Below are 14,811 nucleotides of genomic sequence, written 5' to 3'. Positions count from 1 at the left end.
GTTTGGTCTCCCCGAGGACATTGTCTCCGACCGTGGCCCTCAGTTCACTTCCCGTGTATGGAGGGGACTTTGCTCCAAACTCAATATCAACATCAGCCTCACCTCTGGATACCACCCGCAGTCTAACGGTCAGGCTGAACGGGCGAACCAGGACCTCATTCGGTTTCTACGGACATACTGTTACGAGAACCAACAGGACTGGAGCCGATTCTTGGTTTGGGCGGAGTACGCCCAAAATTCCCTGGTAAAGCCTGCCACTGGTCTAACGCCCTTCCAATGTGTCTTAGGTTTCCAACCCCCTCTCTTCCCGTGGTCAGGAGAGCCGTCAGACCTCCCTGCAGTGGATATGTGGTTGCAACGCAGCGAGGCCACTTGGAATACCGCTCATGTCCATCTGCGACGTGCCATCCGCCACTTTCAACTTCATGCGGATTGTAGGAGACGTGAGGGTCCGCGGTATAGGCCTGGACAGTGGGTGTGGCTCTCCACCCGTGATCTGCGTTTAAGGCTCCCAAGCAAGAAGTTGTCCCCTCGCTTCATTGGGCCCTTCAAGATTCTTCGACAGATCACTCCGGTCTCATTTCGTTTGGCTCTCCCAGCACATTATAGAATCTCACCCACCTTTCATATGTGTCTTTTCAGACCCGCTGCCGCTCCCAGGAGAGAGGAGGCTCAGGAGGGGATCGGTTCCGTGCAGGCTCCCCCAATTGAGGTCGGAGGCGAGGAGGCATACCGGGTACGAGACATCCTGGACTCCAGACGTCGCGGCGGGGTACTGCAATACTTGATTGACTGGGAGGGCTATGGCCCTGAGGAACGTTCCTGGGTCAGGTCTCAGGACGTCCTGGACCCTGCTCTTCTTACCACCTACCATCACACTCACCCAGATCGTCCCGCTCCAAGACCCCGTGGAAAACCCCGCCGTCGTTCAGGTCCTCACTTCCGGAGCCGCTCGCAGGGTGGGGGCTCTGTCACGGAGCGCGCGCCTGTCACTGAGCGCGCGCCTTCACCTCTCTCCGGTCTCATGCGCTCCTTGTCACCTGAGTTCTAGGACTGCAATTCCCATCCTTCCCTTCTGCTATCATTAGTTTCCAGCCCTGTCTGGTTTTCTCATCAGCATCATCATATCCACCTGTTAATCATTATCCCCCCTTTCTCTGGACTGCCTGGTTCTGTGTTTCTCTGTGAAGTGTTGTTTTACCACGCTGCATGTTGCTTCGTGCTACCTTAGTGTTTTATGCTCTGTGCATCCTTGGTTTGATACCTGCTTCAATAAAGTCCTGCAGATGGATCCGACTGCCTCTACTTCGTCATTACAACTACATTGCAGAGAATAACATGAAACACACACCACTTTTAATTGTGATTTAAATTTTTAGATGTATTTTGGCACTTTTTCAGCGAATCGTGCATGAGCGATTTAGTGTTGCATTTCAATGTTTGAAATGCGCCTTTTTTAACCAAGGCACAAATCTTAGCCTTTATTTAATGAACAGGAACAAATAAGTACAATTTAACCATGATTTACCTAAAATGAGGGAATTAATTCTTTATTAGTGTGACCACTGACCATGATGTCTTGTTTTTTTCACATCTTGTGTTAGAATAATGTACAGTACGCTGATGAATCATATACAATATGATCAGAATTATGTAAAAAAAATTAAATATAATTAGTTTGGATTGAAGTTTTTGATTATGTTTTGATTAGCTAGAGCTGTATTTGGCTTGAGTCTGCTTTATTTGAACATAAGACACAATGTTCTCATCAAACCTGCTGATCCCAACATGGCCCAATCACCCGGCCCGTTATTTTTAGTGCAACTTGATGATGTATTTGGTTCCTCCCATTCTTTCATCTTTGTATTCAGTATTCAGCCTCATTACGCCTCTTCCTATTTATCAAGTAATCAAGAACAAGAATGTCAGTCCTTCAGAAGAACCAAGGGTCACATGATGCAGTTGTGCGAGGAGTCGACGTGCAGTGATGGAATAATGTGAGTGTGGTTAGATCTAACAAGTTACCGCTATGTGGCCAGGCACATCAGTTCCTTGGGCTATCTGGGTGACCTATTTCCTCCTAAACTCATGGAATTTAAAGGTGCAACAGAGAGGAAAGCCACTGAACGACCCATATAGCAATTATTAATGTACATTGAAGGTTCTCCTGGTTACTTTAGGTTTAAGGTCAGATTGGTTCTGAATTATCTTGATATCTTTGGCTTACGGTGTAATGCAATACTTATTAGTCAGGTGCAAAGTTGGATATTAAAAAACGAAGATGACTAGAACATGCCTTTAAGACTTCAAAATGTAAAACTCGTCCTCTGTGAATAAAACGATCCCTGGTGTGCCATAAATAAAGTGTGTTTGCCTAAACAAGTTCTAAAGTAATAGTTTATCCAAAAATGAAAATTCAGTCATCATCAATCTTGCCAAATATTGAAAAAGAAAAGAACGACCAGGTCTGAAAAAACAAGTCTTTAGTAAGTGACTTGGTTTATCAAATTAAGCAAAAATAGATAGCCTTGCGATACTGGTCATCATTTGCTCACCCTCATAGCTCTCAGTTTTCATCTATAGATTTAGACATAATGGGTCTCATTCATTAATAGTTTAATGCATAAATTTTTAATTTTTACACACATTTTTTTTTGGAGATCCTACTAATTTTCTCCATTCCTGTTTCAGGGAAACGATAAATCCAAATTTAAGACAACATAATTTTTTTCTTAAAGAAACACTTGAAAATAAACACAAACTTTAGAAGAACCTCTAGGAACCCTTAAAAAATAGCAGTTATAAATGGAACCCATAAATTCCTTCAAGAACTCTAAAGACTGTCAATCGTTCCTCATGTAATCCGTAAAGTTCCATTGAGGTTCTCCAGAAGGTTCCACCAGTGTGTCAGTCTACTCCAGATGGTTCCTCAAGTACCTTCATTTTTAGTGTTAGGAGTACTATTTCTTTCACTTCTATAAAACATTTAAGTTATATTAACTAGACTAGAAATGTAGCTAAATAATCTTAAAGGGGTCATGACATGGATTTTATTATTTTAATGTTCCTTGAAGTTTAATTATAATGTTAATAAAGATGTTTTGTTTTGTTCTGTTGCAATAAAAAAAAAAAAAAAAAAAAAAAAAAAATATATATATATATATATATATATATATATATATATATATATATATATATATATATATATATTTATTATTTATGCATTGTTTTAGCACAATTATGTTAGCACTGCTTTATCTATCAACAAATTTTTCTGTATCTATATAGACAAGATAGCGGCAGTGATTGTAATTTGCATATAAAGGTAGTTAATGCCAGTGGGTGAAAAGATATCTACTCTTCGCTCTGGAGGCAGTGTTTATGCAAATGTTTGTGCCCAGGTGACGTCACCTGGTCCATCAAAGCAGTTTTTAAACCTTGATGAAACAAATGCTTTGTTCATAACGAGGAGGACGTTTTAAGCTATGAAACTTGCAGGATGTTTTAATGATATAAAGATCTCTTATATGCAAAAAAGATCAAGGCAAATTATGTTTCGCATGTCATGACCCCTTTAAGCAGTGTCTTAATATGCTACTTGATACTAATACTAATATTAGGCCTATTGGAAAGAAAATACTGCTGTTTTTACATAGTGAAAATAGAATCTATCGCTATTTGCACTAGTGTAAATAGCATATGGCTAAGAAAATACTGTTTCTTTCGAAACAGTAAAAATAGAATCCATTACTATTTCAATATTTGGCAAGACTGATGATGAATGAATAGTGGCATGGATTCTATTTACACTAAGTTAAAGTAACAGTACATTTAGTGCAAATAGCTGCTGCCAATATTAAATGTAATGCTGTCCACTTTGCATGTAAATGAGTAGGACGTTTTGGTATCGTCCATGTAGGTGAACAGAGTTAAGTGGCGCGCGCGTGAGCAGCTCTTTAATCCCACGCACCTGCTCCACATGCTGCATCCAATCCGTGTTTTCCATCAGTCTCAGCCGAGGCGCTATTATCCAGCATTATGTGGACAAAACGATTTAACAGGGCACATTAACTGCAGAAAACAGTGTGGATGGCACGAGATGCGGGATGCTCGTGGATCAGCGTGGATCAACGATGAGCGTCACATAGCAGCAGGAAATGAAAGAGCGTTTATTATGAGCACTGCGCTTGCTGTGGATGAATCCGGCTGGAGATGATGTTGCGTCGGAGTCTCGTAGCTGAAGTCGAGGGATCTTGCATACTTCTGCTCATCCAGGAATAACACAACACACAAGTCTGACCTCACTAAACATCTTCTGACATTATTTCAAGCTAAGGACAGCTGTGTTTGTCAGTGAAGAGCTCTTAGATTTGACTGACAGATGTCTTATGATGAATGACTGCAGTTTAGGACCCTTTGCTGTGACTCTTTGAAGTAAGTAAATACATTTCCCATGAGGATTTTATTTATAAGAACATGTGAATACGGATGAAAGCGCACAGGAGGACTCTATATTCAAGTGCAGGATGCATTCTACCAATCCAAAATGGTAAGTGTTTTTTTTTTTTATAAACTAGGCTATATCAACCAAATGACAAGCATCATAAAACGCAGTTAAGATTCAAGTTGTCAGTTACATTTGCTGTTGGTCAACTGGTTATGTTGGAGATTATGTATGTCTGATTTTCAGAAGCCTGTTGTGTCTCAAACCCTATAGCCTAGTGAGCTAGCTTTAAAACATTTTTGGGTTATAGGAAAGGGTGTCTTACAAACGCATAAATGGATTTTGTCAGATAAATATAGCTGAAATAGGCCCAATGGTAATTCAATTTTGAAATTATGAATACAGAAATGTAAAGTTAAGTAGATAGTTATAAATGAAAACGTTATATTATTTGCACGTTCAGTCGGTCATTATCATCCTGAAATGGTTTATTTTGATACAGTGTACATTATCTAGCTTATTACGTGCTAGCCTACTAAGTAAATAAATACACGGACAATGGAAATGACTTTAGTTAAATTCAATATCAAAAAAGAATATTTATGCTATTATATGCTAATAAATAGGCTATTAAAATACGAATTTATATATTATTGTTATGAATAAAGCCTATAAAGAGTAGTCATTCCGAAAATGTCTTATCTTAAAGTCTCTCTCATCGATCTTCTTGTGTCTTACTGGTTCGTGGTTCTGTGGGGACCACTGAGTATCTAGCTATCAAAAGTTTTGTTCACGAGATCCACTACTATATTAATATAATACCTGAGTAGTCTGATGCCAGTGTAACAAAGTTATTAACCGTTACAAGTCGAAAGATTAAGCCTGATTAATTAATTAAATTTCTGCTTGTATGACCAGAGAGCGAGCGAGATGGCGGAGTGATACAAGACACTCGAAACTAGTCCCGGTATATATTATATTATATTTTTTGGCCTGTTATACAGCGTTAATTGTTATTTATTTCGTCGCTGAATGGTGGGATTGACCAATCAGAATCAATGAATGTAATGTAATGAAAATAATTAAATACCCTGTCAGGATCATAGCAAATTATGTTATTTTGCGTTTCATTTACAAATGAAACCAAATCTTTTAACATCTTAGAAAAACATTTTTGTTAAAATTTACCTAATAAACTGGTAATAAAATGGTACCCAGATGTTGGCAGTGTGAGTGTTTTGTCATATAAAGCTGTCATACCTCATGGTAGACTTGGGTTTAAGTCCAGCCCAGGTCATGTTCACTTCCTAGCCCCCTCCCCTGCTGACTTACTCCCTTTGTTACCGTGTCTATCAATAAAATAGACAGTTTATGGTGTCCATCAGTTCAGTGAACATCACACGTTACATTTGCTTTGTGTTTTTAAGATGCGATTCGCTGGATTCCGAACACCAAAATCTTTCATGGCCTTTGTGATGAGAAGATGGAAAATCTTACTGGTGCTGAATGTGTTTACGATGGCCGGCTTCATCACTTTTTGGGGCAAGTGCAATTTACGCACATCCAAAGCTGTTGGTCAACAGGCGGTGGCTGCTGATGTGAGAGGGCAGACGCATCTGAATGGATCTATTCAGGAGACCAGCATCACTCATGATGTGCTCTTAAAGAGACTTGGATCACTGGAAGATGTGGTGTACAGACAACTAAATGGTAACTTTTCCATTATCATACTATTTTTTTTTTTTTTTTTTTGCATTATTCACAAAATTTCCCTTTTACAGAGCAAGAAAGCCATGAGTCATTTGTGTTGAATAGGTTTGTCCAAGTCTCTTGGGCTCATTGAAGGTTTTGGAGGTCGGGGTGGAGGAGGTCTACCAGCAACACTTACACCAGAGGAAGAAAAGGAGGCCAAATACCTGAGGGAGAAATATGGCTACAATGCATTTCTGAGTGACAAAATCTCTCTGGATAGATCTATTCCAGATTATCGACCCAGCAAGTGAGTGTCACTGGCTTTGTTTTGTTTTTACCCTGAAAAATAGTTTTTGCTGTTGGTGTAATATGGAATGAGTTAACTGACTAGCAAAGTTATGGCATAGTTTTGTATTCTTTGTCATATTTGTCATTTAATCACAAAAACCCACTGTAATATATTAGCTAGAATGTCTAGAACCATTTGCTTAAGAGAATTAAATTTTACCATGATTAAATAGGACAGGAAAGTGACATTTACTGTTCCTAAGTTCAATTAAGCGATGTTCTATAAAAGCTTCATTTTCGAGACCCACAAGGCTCTGTAATTGTTACACTGAAAATAAGCAAATATAGGCAAAGCAAAAAATGGCTTTCCTTTTGTTAAGAAGACAAAGGTTTCACAGACTTGTGTACCAAAGATTCAAAGAGGTGGTTTTTTTCAAAGACAACAAGATCTTCTGTATCTATGTATGTGTTTTTATAGATGCAAAAAGGCCTTTTATTCCCGTGACCTGCCACAGATCTCCATCATTTTCATCTTTGTAAATGAGGCGTTGTCTGTCATCCTGCGTTCAGTCCATTCAGCTGTCAACCACACACCAGCTCATCTCCTAAAGGAAATCATCTTGGTGGATGACAACAGTGATGACGGTAAGAAACAAGACAATTTTGGCTCTAAATTACATGGTACAAAATCATATTTGCGGTTATTCTAATGGTTTTCTCTGGCGAATGATAAAAATGATTTTACACATGTTGGATCAATTGCATCCGCCATGTTTTCTCACCGAAATGTCCCAATTCCAAGAAAATCCTGAGTTTCCCACTCGTAATTATGACATTGTGTTGGTTCATATGCATTACACTCATAAGTAAGATCTTTCCTACAGAACTCGAATGTGCCTTGGACCAATAAGAAACCTCTAAATACTCATCCAAAACCCCAAGTAACCACACATGCATCGGGCACTAAAAAACACTGAGAAACACCTCAGAAACCACAGACCAAATAGAAAATGCAAAAATCTAGTTTCATAAACCATTCTGACCGAGTTTAATCCATTGTGTTGCATTTGAGTGCGAGTGTCAACACTGATAACCTGGAGTAGTTTGCCAAGCACTCTTTGCTCACTTTGCGCATGGCCATGCCTGTCTATTGTTTCAAAGTGTGTACTCAGGCCTTCCCAGAGAGACAGTTCAATTTTAATCACATTGTTGGCATGAGCCGGTGGCGGAGGGCCAACCGTCCATCAGCACAGGGGGAAAAGCCTGCATTTGCTGAAATGAGGGGGCAGGCGAGCAGCACGCCCATCTCTGTCCTCATAATGTCAGTGATTCACGGTTTGTCACTCAGAATGCAGATGACAGTGTTTAACGTGGGGAGGGGGAACACTTTCCAAGAACGTGTTTTCCAGGGGGATGGTGTGGATCCCCGTAGCACAGATCAAAGGCACGGAAGAGTTTTGGCATAGGAGACACGTTCCCTCTGGTCTGATTTAAACACAGCGACGAGCACTCATGCACCATGAAACAAGATTTCTCCTTCTTTACCATTTATGTGTGTGTTTATGCATGACAGTACAACTGAAAGGGCCGCTGGAGGAGTATGTCAACAAGCGCTACCCGGGTCTTATCAAAATAGTGCGCAATAAGAAGAGAGAGGGCCTCATCCGGGCTCGCATCGAGGGCTGGAAAGTGGCCACTGGGGAGGTGACTGGCTTCTTTGATGCACATGTTGAGTTCACGCCTGCATGGTGAGAATCTAGCACTTGCTACAATATGCTGCTAGTTTTACAGATGTTCTCACTCACACCTCGACTTCTCAGGCCTTGTTTACACATGGTATTAACATCTGTCTTGGCTGATCTAAACTGAACTGCTTTTTACGGATACACACTGACACTGCTGCCGCTAGCTCACTCGTTTAAAGTTGTGATTGGGCCAGCCCAGTGTCAATCAAGAAAAGAGCCAATGGGCCGCTGATCTACGTGTTTCATGGGCTGTCAGAAAAAAAAACTAACACTGACTTTGACCAATGCATTACACCGGCACAAACCCAGCGCCGCCAATTTAGCAAAACAAAACAAAACGAATGGGCCGCCGATGTACAAATTTTATGGGCCGTTTAAAAAAAAAAAAAAAGTATGAGTATGAGATATATCGGCCCAAAAAGCACGTCGGCCCACCGGGCAAATGCCCGGTATGCCCAATGGCCAGTCCAGCCATGGTTAAAGCTGGTCTCACATCCTACCAGGATGGTTTAGCTGAATTTCCAGCCTAGCAAAACTGGTGACCATCTGAAAGTGATTCAAACCCCTCTATAAGACTAGCATTGCAAGCAATGCTGTCACTTGCGGTTTTGGCCCTATTGGCACAAAGTATAGTTCACCTAGTACATAGACACTTATCACACTATGATGCATTTTCAGTGATCTGGTCACAAGTGGTTAGCCAAAGTGCATTACTGTTTACACCTGTGCTGTTTGTAATTGCTTCCTATACCCTCATTCCCTACATTAGTACTCTAATATAGTCCAGTTGAAGGAGTAAATGAAAACAAATAAGCAAATTTGTGCACTAAGTGCACTGGAAGGGCTGCCAGTTTTGCATAGTGTGCTTGCTGCTTAATAAACATTTGGACCTAAGCAAACTGGCAGCTCCAGTAGTAATGGAAATATTCATCTTGATCTCTTTCATGGAAACTAGCATGTACAGTATAACCCACATTGGACAAGCAGTTTGGAAAATGGATGAATGTATAATTCAGCTGCAGGCGCTATCATTACAACCCTAAGATTGCGTGATGAGTATTCTCTAGCTGTTGAGTCTACATCGGTTGTACACTCGTTATTGCGGTACATTATGGGACTGAATGTGTGAACTTGATAACATCCGCTATGGCAGGGTTCCTCAAATCTTGCCCTGTAGGGCCAATGCGCTGCAGAATTTAGCTCCAACCCTAATCAAAATCACCTACCTGTGATTTTCTAATGATCCTGAAGGCATTGATTAGCATGTTCAGGTGTGTTTGATTATGGTTACTAGGGAAAGTGGATCTCTTGGGCCAGATTTGAGGATCCCTGCACTATGGTTTTGGACCCAAATACAAATGGCTGTCCCCTCAAAAGCGATACAAAAATACAATTGAATTAAATGGAGCCATTACGCTGCTTTCGAGTGAGTAGGAAACCAAGAGAATGGAAAGGGTACAAGTGGTAACACAATTGTAATCAATGTGTTTTGGCACAGCATAGTGGACCCTGTTCACAGATGTATTTAGTGTTGTGTTCTCATTAGCAAACCAATCAGATATGAATACCATGTGTAAACAGAGTTTCAGTTCATGTTTCCTCTGACTGATATGAGGTGAGAAACCAGCCAACACATTCACAAGATTAGATTTAGCTCCACAGCAGAGTTGAAGAAGTGTTATTAGCACTGTGTAGTACAGCTTTGCTTATAATGATCTAACCTCTACATCCCCTTGTCAGGGCTGAACCAGTTCTGTCTAGAATCAAGGAGAACCGCAAGAGGATCTTACTGCCCTCCATAGATAACATTAAAGACGAGACGTTTGAGCTGGAACGCTATGAAAACTCAGGCCATGGCTATAACTGGGAGCTCTGGTGTATGTATATCAGCCCACCGAAACAGTGGTGGGATGAAGGAGACACTTCTGCACCTATTAGGTAGGATCCTACTGGACTTTCATCCATTCTAAACACAGTCCTTGGTTTCATATTTTAATATATATAAAAATAAGAAACGATTGGACAAGTACAGCACACAAAGAGAGCACAACCTCTTTATAGCAGGATTTGCTTGTCCAGCTGTGGAAATGTCACTTTATAAATCCGCTCTGGTTGTCTTAAATCCTCTGAAACATAAAAAAAGGTATAGAAGGAAAATACATAAGAGTGTTTTTAAGTGTTTCACTAAGTAAAAAGAAACTAAACAGAGTGCATTGAAAGGTTATGTGACTGTACAAAGCACATTAATATTTAATGATGTTGGCTTGTTTGGTTTGTGATTGGTTTTCTGTTGCTAAACAACTTGCCATGATATTCTAGCACAGCATTGTTTCACACTGCGTTCCTTTGGCACTGCCGTGGTTAATGAAAAAAATATGAAAGCAGATGAATGCAAAGTGGTCTTAATATAGTGTAAACAGTACTCATAAAATATAATATATTTTATTAGTTAAAAGATAAATTTTACACTGCCACTATTCTATATATATATTACATTATTTTCAATTATTTATACTTATTTTTTTATCTTGACATTCATTATTTCTTCATTAATCTTTCAGTATGTTAGAGAAGAAACGGCATTTGAAAATAAGTGTAAAATCTGTATTTTTAGGACTCCTGCAATGATAGGCTGCTCTTTTGTGGTAAACCGGGAATACTTTGGGGAGTTGGGTCTACTGGACGCAGGGATGGACGTGTATGGAGGCGAAAATATAGAGCTGGGAATCAGGGTTAGTATGCCACCCACATCCGTCCGCTGAAGTAGAGCATTAGCCTCCCTACGCTCAGTGCACAGAGCCTTCGTTTGGAAAGAATTTTAATTTTTTTTCTTCTGAAATGATGCCAGAACTGAAGTTTGATAGGTGCATGTGTATTTTTCAAATCCAGGTTTGGCTGTGTGGGGGAAGCATGGAAGTTCTGCCTTGTTCCAGAGTGGCCCATATTGCAAGAACAAAAAAGCCCTACCACAGTAACATCGCCTTCCACACTAGACGCAATGCTCTGAGGGTGGCAGAAGTCTGGATGGACCAATACAAATCAAATGTCTATTTGGCATGGAACCTCCCAATTAAGGTAAGCACCTGACATATTTGCGGTATTATAATAATAATAAATAGTAGAATACTTCACTTTCTTTGTCCATACAGAACCATGGCATTGACTATGGAGACATATCCCAGAGACTAGCGCTCAGGAAAAGGCTCCAGTGCAAAAACTTTGAGTGGTACCTCGACAATATCTATCCAGAGATGAGGAGATACAACAACACTCTCTTTTATGGAGAGGTGAGTACCACATTAGATGAATAAAGGTGCGGTCATCTTCGTTTGGCAAATTGGATGAAAGATTTCCTTACACAGAGTTCACAGTGGGTTCAGTTTGGTTATATGGATTTGCCATATTGAGCAACAGAAAGCTGCTTGGTTTGAAATTGACTCCTGTGTGAGCTGTGCTTTATACATCACGTCAAACTGACAAGATAATGGACCTTTTTTGCCTACAAAATTTTTCTAATGTGACCACACCTTAACACTGGGTCTCTGATTATCACCCCCAAAATTATTTATTCACCCTCATGTCCTTTCAAACCTGTCTGACTTTCTTCCATATAACAAAAAAATTATTTTGAAGAAGGTCCTCAGCACACTTTTCCATACCTTGAAAGTGAATAGGGACTAGGGCTGTCAAGCCCCCAAAAATGGCAAAAATAACCATAAAAGTAACACTCAAGTGGTCAGTATGACTCTTGTACTATATTCTAAGTCTTCTGAAACCATTGATATAATAGTGTGAGGAGTCAACCAAGTTTAAGATCATGATTTGGCTAAAATCTTACCAAACATCTTACTGGAGCATTCAAGTTTTGTAGGCGTTTATTTAAAAATATTGACGAGTCATGCAATGATTTCATATTAGTTACCACTGTGACATCAAAACCTATGGTTTTTAAAGTTAATGAAGCCAAAACTTTAATTTAACCTGGCTCTTGACACTAGCGTATAGCTTTAGAAGTCATATGAACCACTTTTGTGAAACTTTCATGATGACTTTTTGGATTTTAATGGCACAAGTTTTTTTACAATTCACTTCCATTGAATTTGAAAATGACACTGAAAACTTTCTTCACAATGACTTATTTTATAATTCACAGAAGAAGCATTTACGCATTTAGCAGACATTTTTAACCAAAGCAAAAACAATAGAGGCACAAAATCAATCCGTAATATACAGAGAAAGTGATGTAATGAGGGTGAGTAAATGGTGACAATGGTGCGAACCATCACTATAAGAAGGCACTGCATCTTAGTTTATTAAAACTAAATTCATAGTAAGAGAATAACATTTTAATCAACAAAAAGCAGGTCAAACTATGAGCTGCTTGAATCTTTTTTATGTGTTCTAGATACACAATACCAATGTGACCCATCTGTGTGTGGACCAGGGGATAAAGGAAAACCACACAGCAACTCTGCACCCATGCCATGGCTGGGGACCTCAGGTAGAGTCGCAACAGACCTGCCCTCCACTAAACCTCTACTCACTCTGCACGCGGGAAATAGGTTACGTCTAGAGGGAGTCTCTTCATGACGTAGTTCTCCGGATTCTGTTTATCAGTGGCAACTAAACAATGTAATAAAAAGATGGCGCGAAACAAGAAATTATTTATATTTTCTAGTTATAAAGTCAATCTGGAGACCGTAACTTCTAGATCTTGTCTTGACAAGTTTGCATATCTGCACTGGAGCTTGACCCAGCTAATAATTATAATAAATTAATATCATTATGGAACTGCCAAAAACTATCTGGCAAACATCATCAGCATAGGGTGCCAAAATGCCCCTTAATGACTCAGTGACCCAGTTACCATATCACTGAATTAAATAAATTCATATTAACCCCTCTGTGGTCTATTTTGTAGCTGGGCCGCTACACTAAGGAGGGTTATCTTTTCCTGGGTCCTCTGGGAAGCACTGGCGAAGATACGCGGTGTGTGGTGGACGATAAAATCAGCAGCTACCCACAGCTCCTGAATTGTGAGAAAGTCTCTAGCGTAAGCCAGAAAACGTGGCACTTTGCACAGGTGAATTGGTCATGTTTTATATAGAGTACTTTGTAACAATTGTCCTTTTGCCTTTGATCACTAGAATGATTCTTTTTATTTTTGTACCCTGAAGAATGAAGCATTCATCAACCGAGCTACAGGACGCTGTCTTGAGGTAGTGCCGGCTAATGTCTACTTTGGCTATGCTCTGATCCTGCGTTCCTGCACTGGTCAGAAGTGGAACATCAAGAATTTGATGAAACAGGACTGAGGGCAGTGAGTCAGCGATCTTAGAAAGTTGGGAATCTCTACGGCCTTCATGAAACTTTAGAAAATGGATCCAGTTTTGAGGAACTTAAAGGGTGCTGATCATGTTTGCGTGATTTTGGGTTTTTGGTCTTACTACATTACACATTACAAAAAATAAGACACTCGAAACAACACCATACAGTAGTTCCTCAGATTTCCACATTCTGGAAAGCCTCTAGACATCCTTTCAACAATGACAGTTCACTGAGAAACATTGGATTTCATAAGTTCTTGCAAGAACTGTAAGGAACATCATTTGTTTCTCCAGTAAACTTGCTGCAATTAAAGATTTTGAAGCACATAAACTGTTGAAGTTCCTTAGGTGTGCAGCATTTTCAACCATAGTTTCAACAATGAGAGCAATCAAGTCTTGAGTGCAGAAACCAAAATTACAATTAAATGTTGTAGATGATCAACTGCTGCATTGCAAATACTCTGTACATCACTGTATGCATAATTTAAAGGATTAGTTCACTTCCAGAATAAAAAAGTTCCTGATAATTTAGTCACCCCATATGATCCAAGATGTTCATGTCTTTCTGAAAAAAAAAAAATAAGGTTTTTGAGAAAAACTTTTTTCCTGGATTTTTTCTCTATATAATGGACCAATGGGTTGATGGTCCACATGAATAATTGTCTTGTACTAGATCTACCTCACGCATTACGTAATAATGCACGCATGATGTAGGCAGAAGCACTGACACAGGGTGCGTTCCATTCCACTTTTAGACATGCTGCCATTTTGAAGTGCATACCACTTCGTTGAGTGAACGAGGGTAGTTTATATGGACAGCCCCTCTACCCCTCGATCTTGACTGAGGGAGCGAGTCTGCTTCATATGCACACTTCTGGCCGCTCCATAGACCACAATGCAAAATGATATGACATCATCACAGATTGCATTTAATTTATCCCCACCCCAAACAACACTATAATATTTAAATTATTATTATTATTATTATTTTACATTTATAACAGCCTAAGTGTACCTAAATACATATAGAATGCTGCACCAAATAAAATTGGTTGAAAACCACTGGTGTAAAGAAAGTCAAATGGCCTTTACAAAAAAAAGGTAAAACAATAATGTTGGACAATTCTGAAGTTGCTAAAACAACAATGTCAGACTACGGAGCCCCGCACATGACATGCAGGAAAAAAATATAAGGCTAAATCGTGTGCACAATTTACTAATTCGTTCCCTCAATGTACAAAAACGTGTACACGATTACTATAGCGTTCCTTCGATTTATAAATTGTGCGCACGATTTACTAATTCGTTTATATTA

The 14,811-nt window shown here is 39.6% G+C and overlaps 1 protein-coding gene across 1 annotated transcript; it reads left to right on the top strand.

Annotated features, from left to right (window-relative positions):
• The first annotated feature begins 3,798 nt into the window (after window positions 1-3,798).
• On the top strand, window positions 3,799-14,062 carry galnt17 (polypeptide N-acetylgalactosaminyltransferase 17). The gene is made up of 12 exons (XM_059514672.1): window positions 3,799-4,549; window positions 5,872-6,154; window positions 6,260-6,443; window positions 6,903-7,069; window positions 7,998-8,172; window positions 9,910-10,107; window positions 10,784-10,901; window positions 11,059-11,244; window positions 11,319-11,456; window positions 12,575-12,670; window positions 13,091-13,252; window positions 13,347-14,062. The coding sequence occupies exons 1-12, from the start codon at window positions 4,547-4,549 to the stop codon at window positions 13,482-13,484; spliced, it is 1,848 nt and encodes a 615-aa protein (XP_059370655.1). The 5' UTR covers window positions 3,799-4,546; the 3' UTR covers window positions 13,485-14,062.
• The last annotated feature ends 749 nt before the right edge of the window (window positions 14,063-14,811 follow it).

The sequence above is a fragment of the Carassius carassius genome, chromosome 28, assembly GCF_963082965.1.
Source record: "Carassius carassius chromosome 28, fCarCar2.1, whole genome shotgun sequence".
In the NCBI taxonomy this organism is placed as follows: Eukaryota; Metazoa; Chordata; class Actinopteri; order Cypriniformes; family Cyprinidae; genus Carassius; species Carassius carassius.
This window is presented reverse-complemented; position numbering and strand designations above follow the sequence as displayed.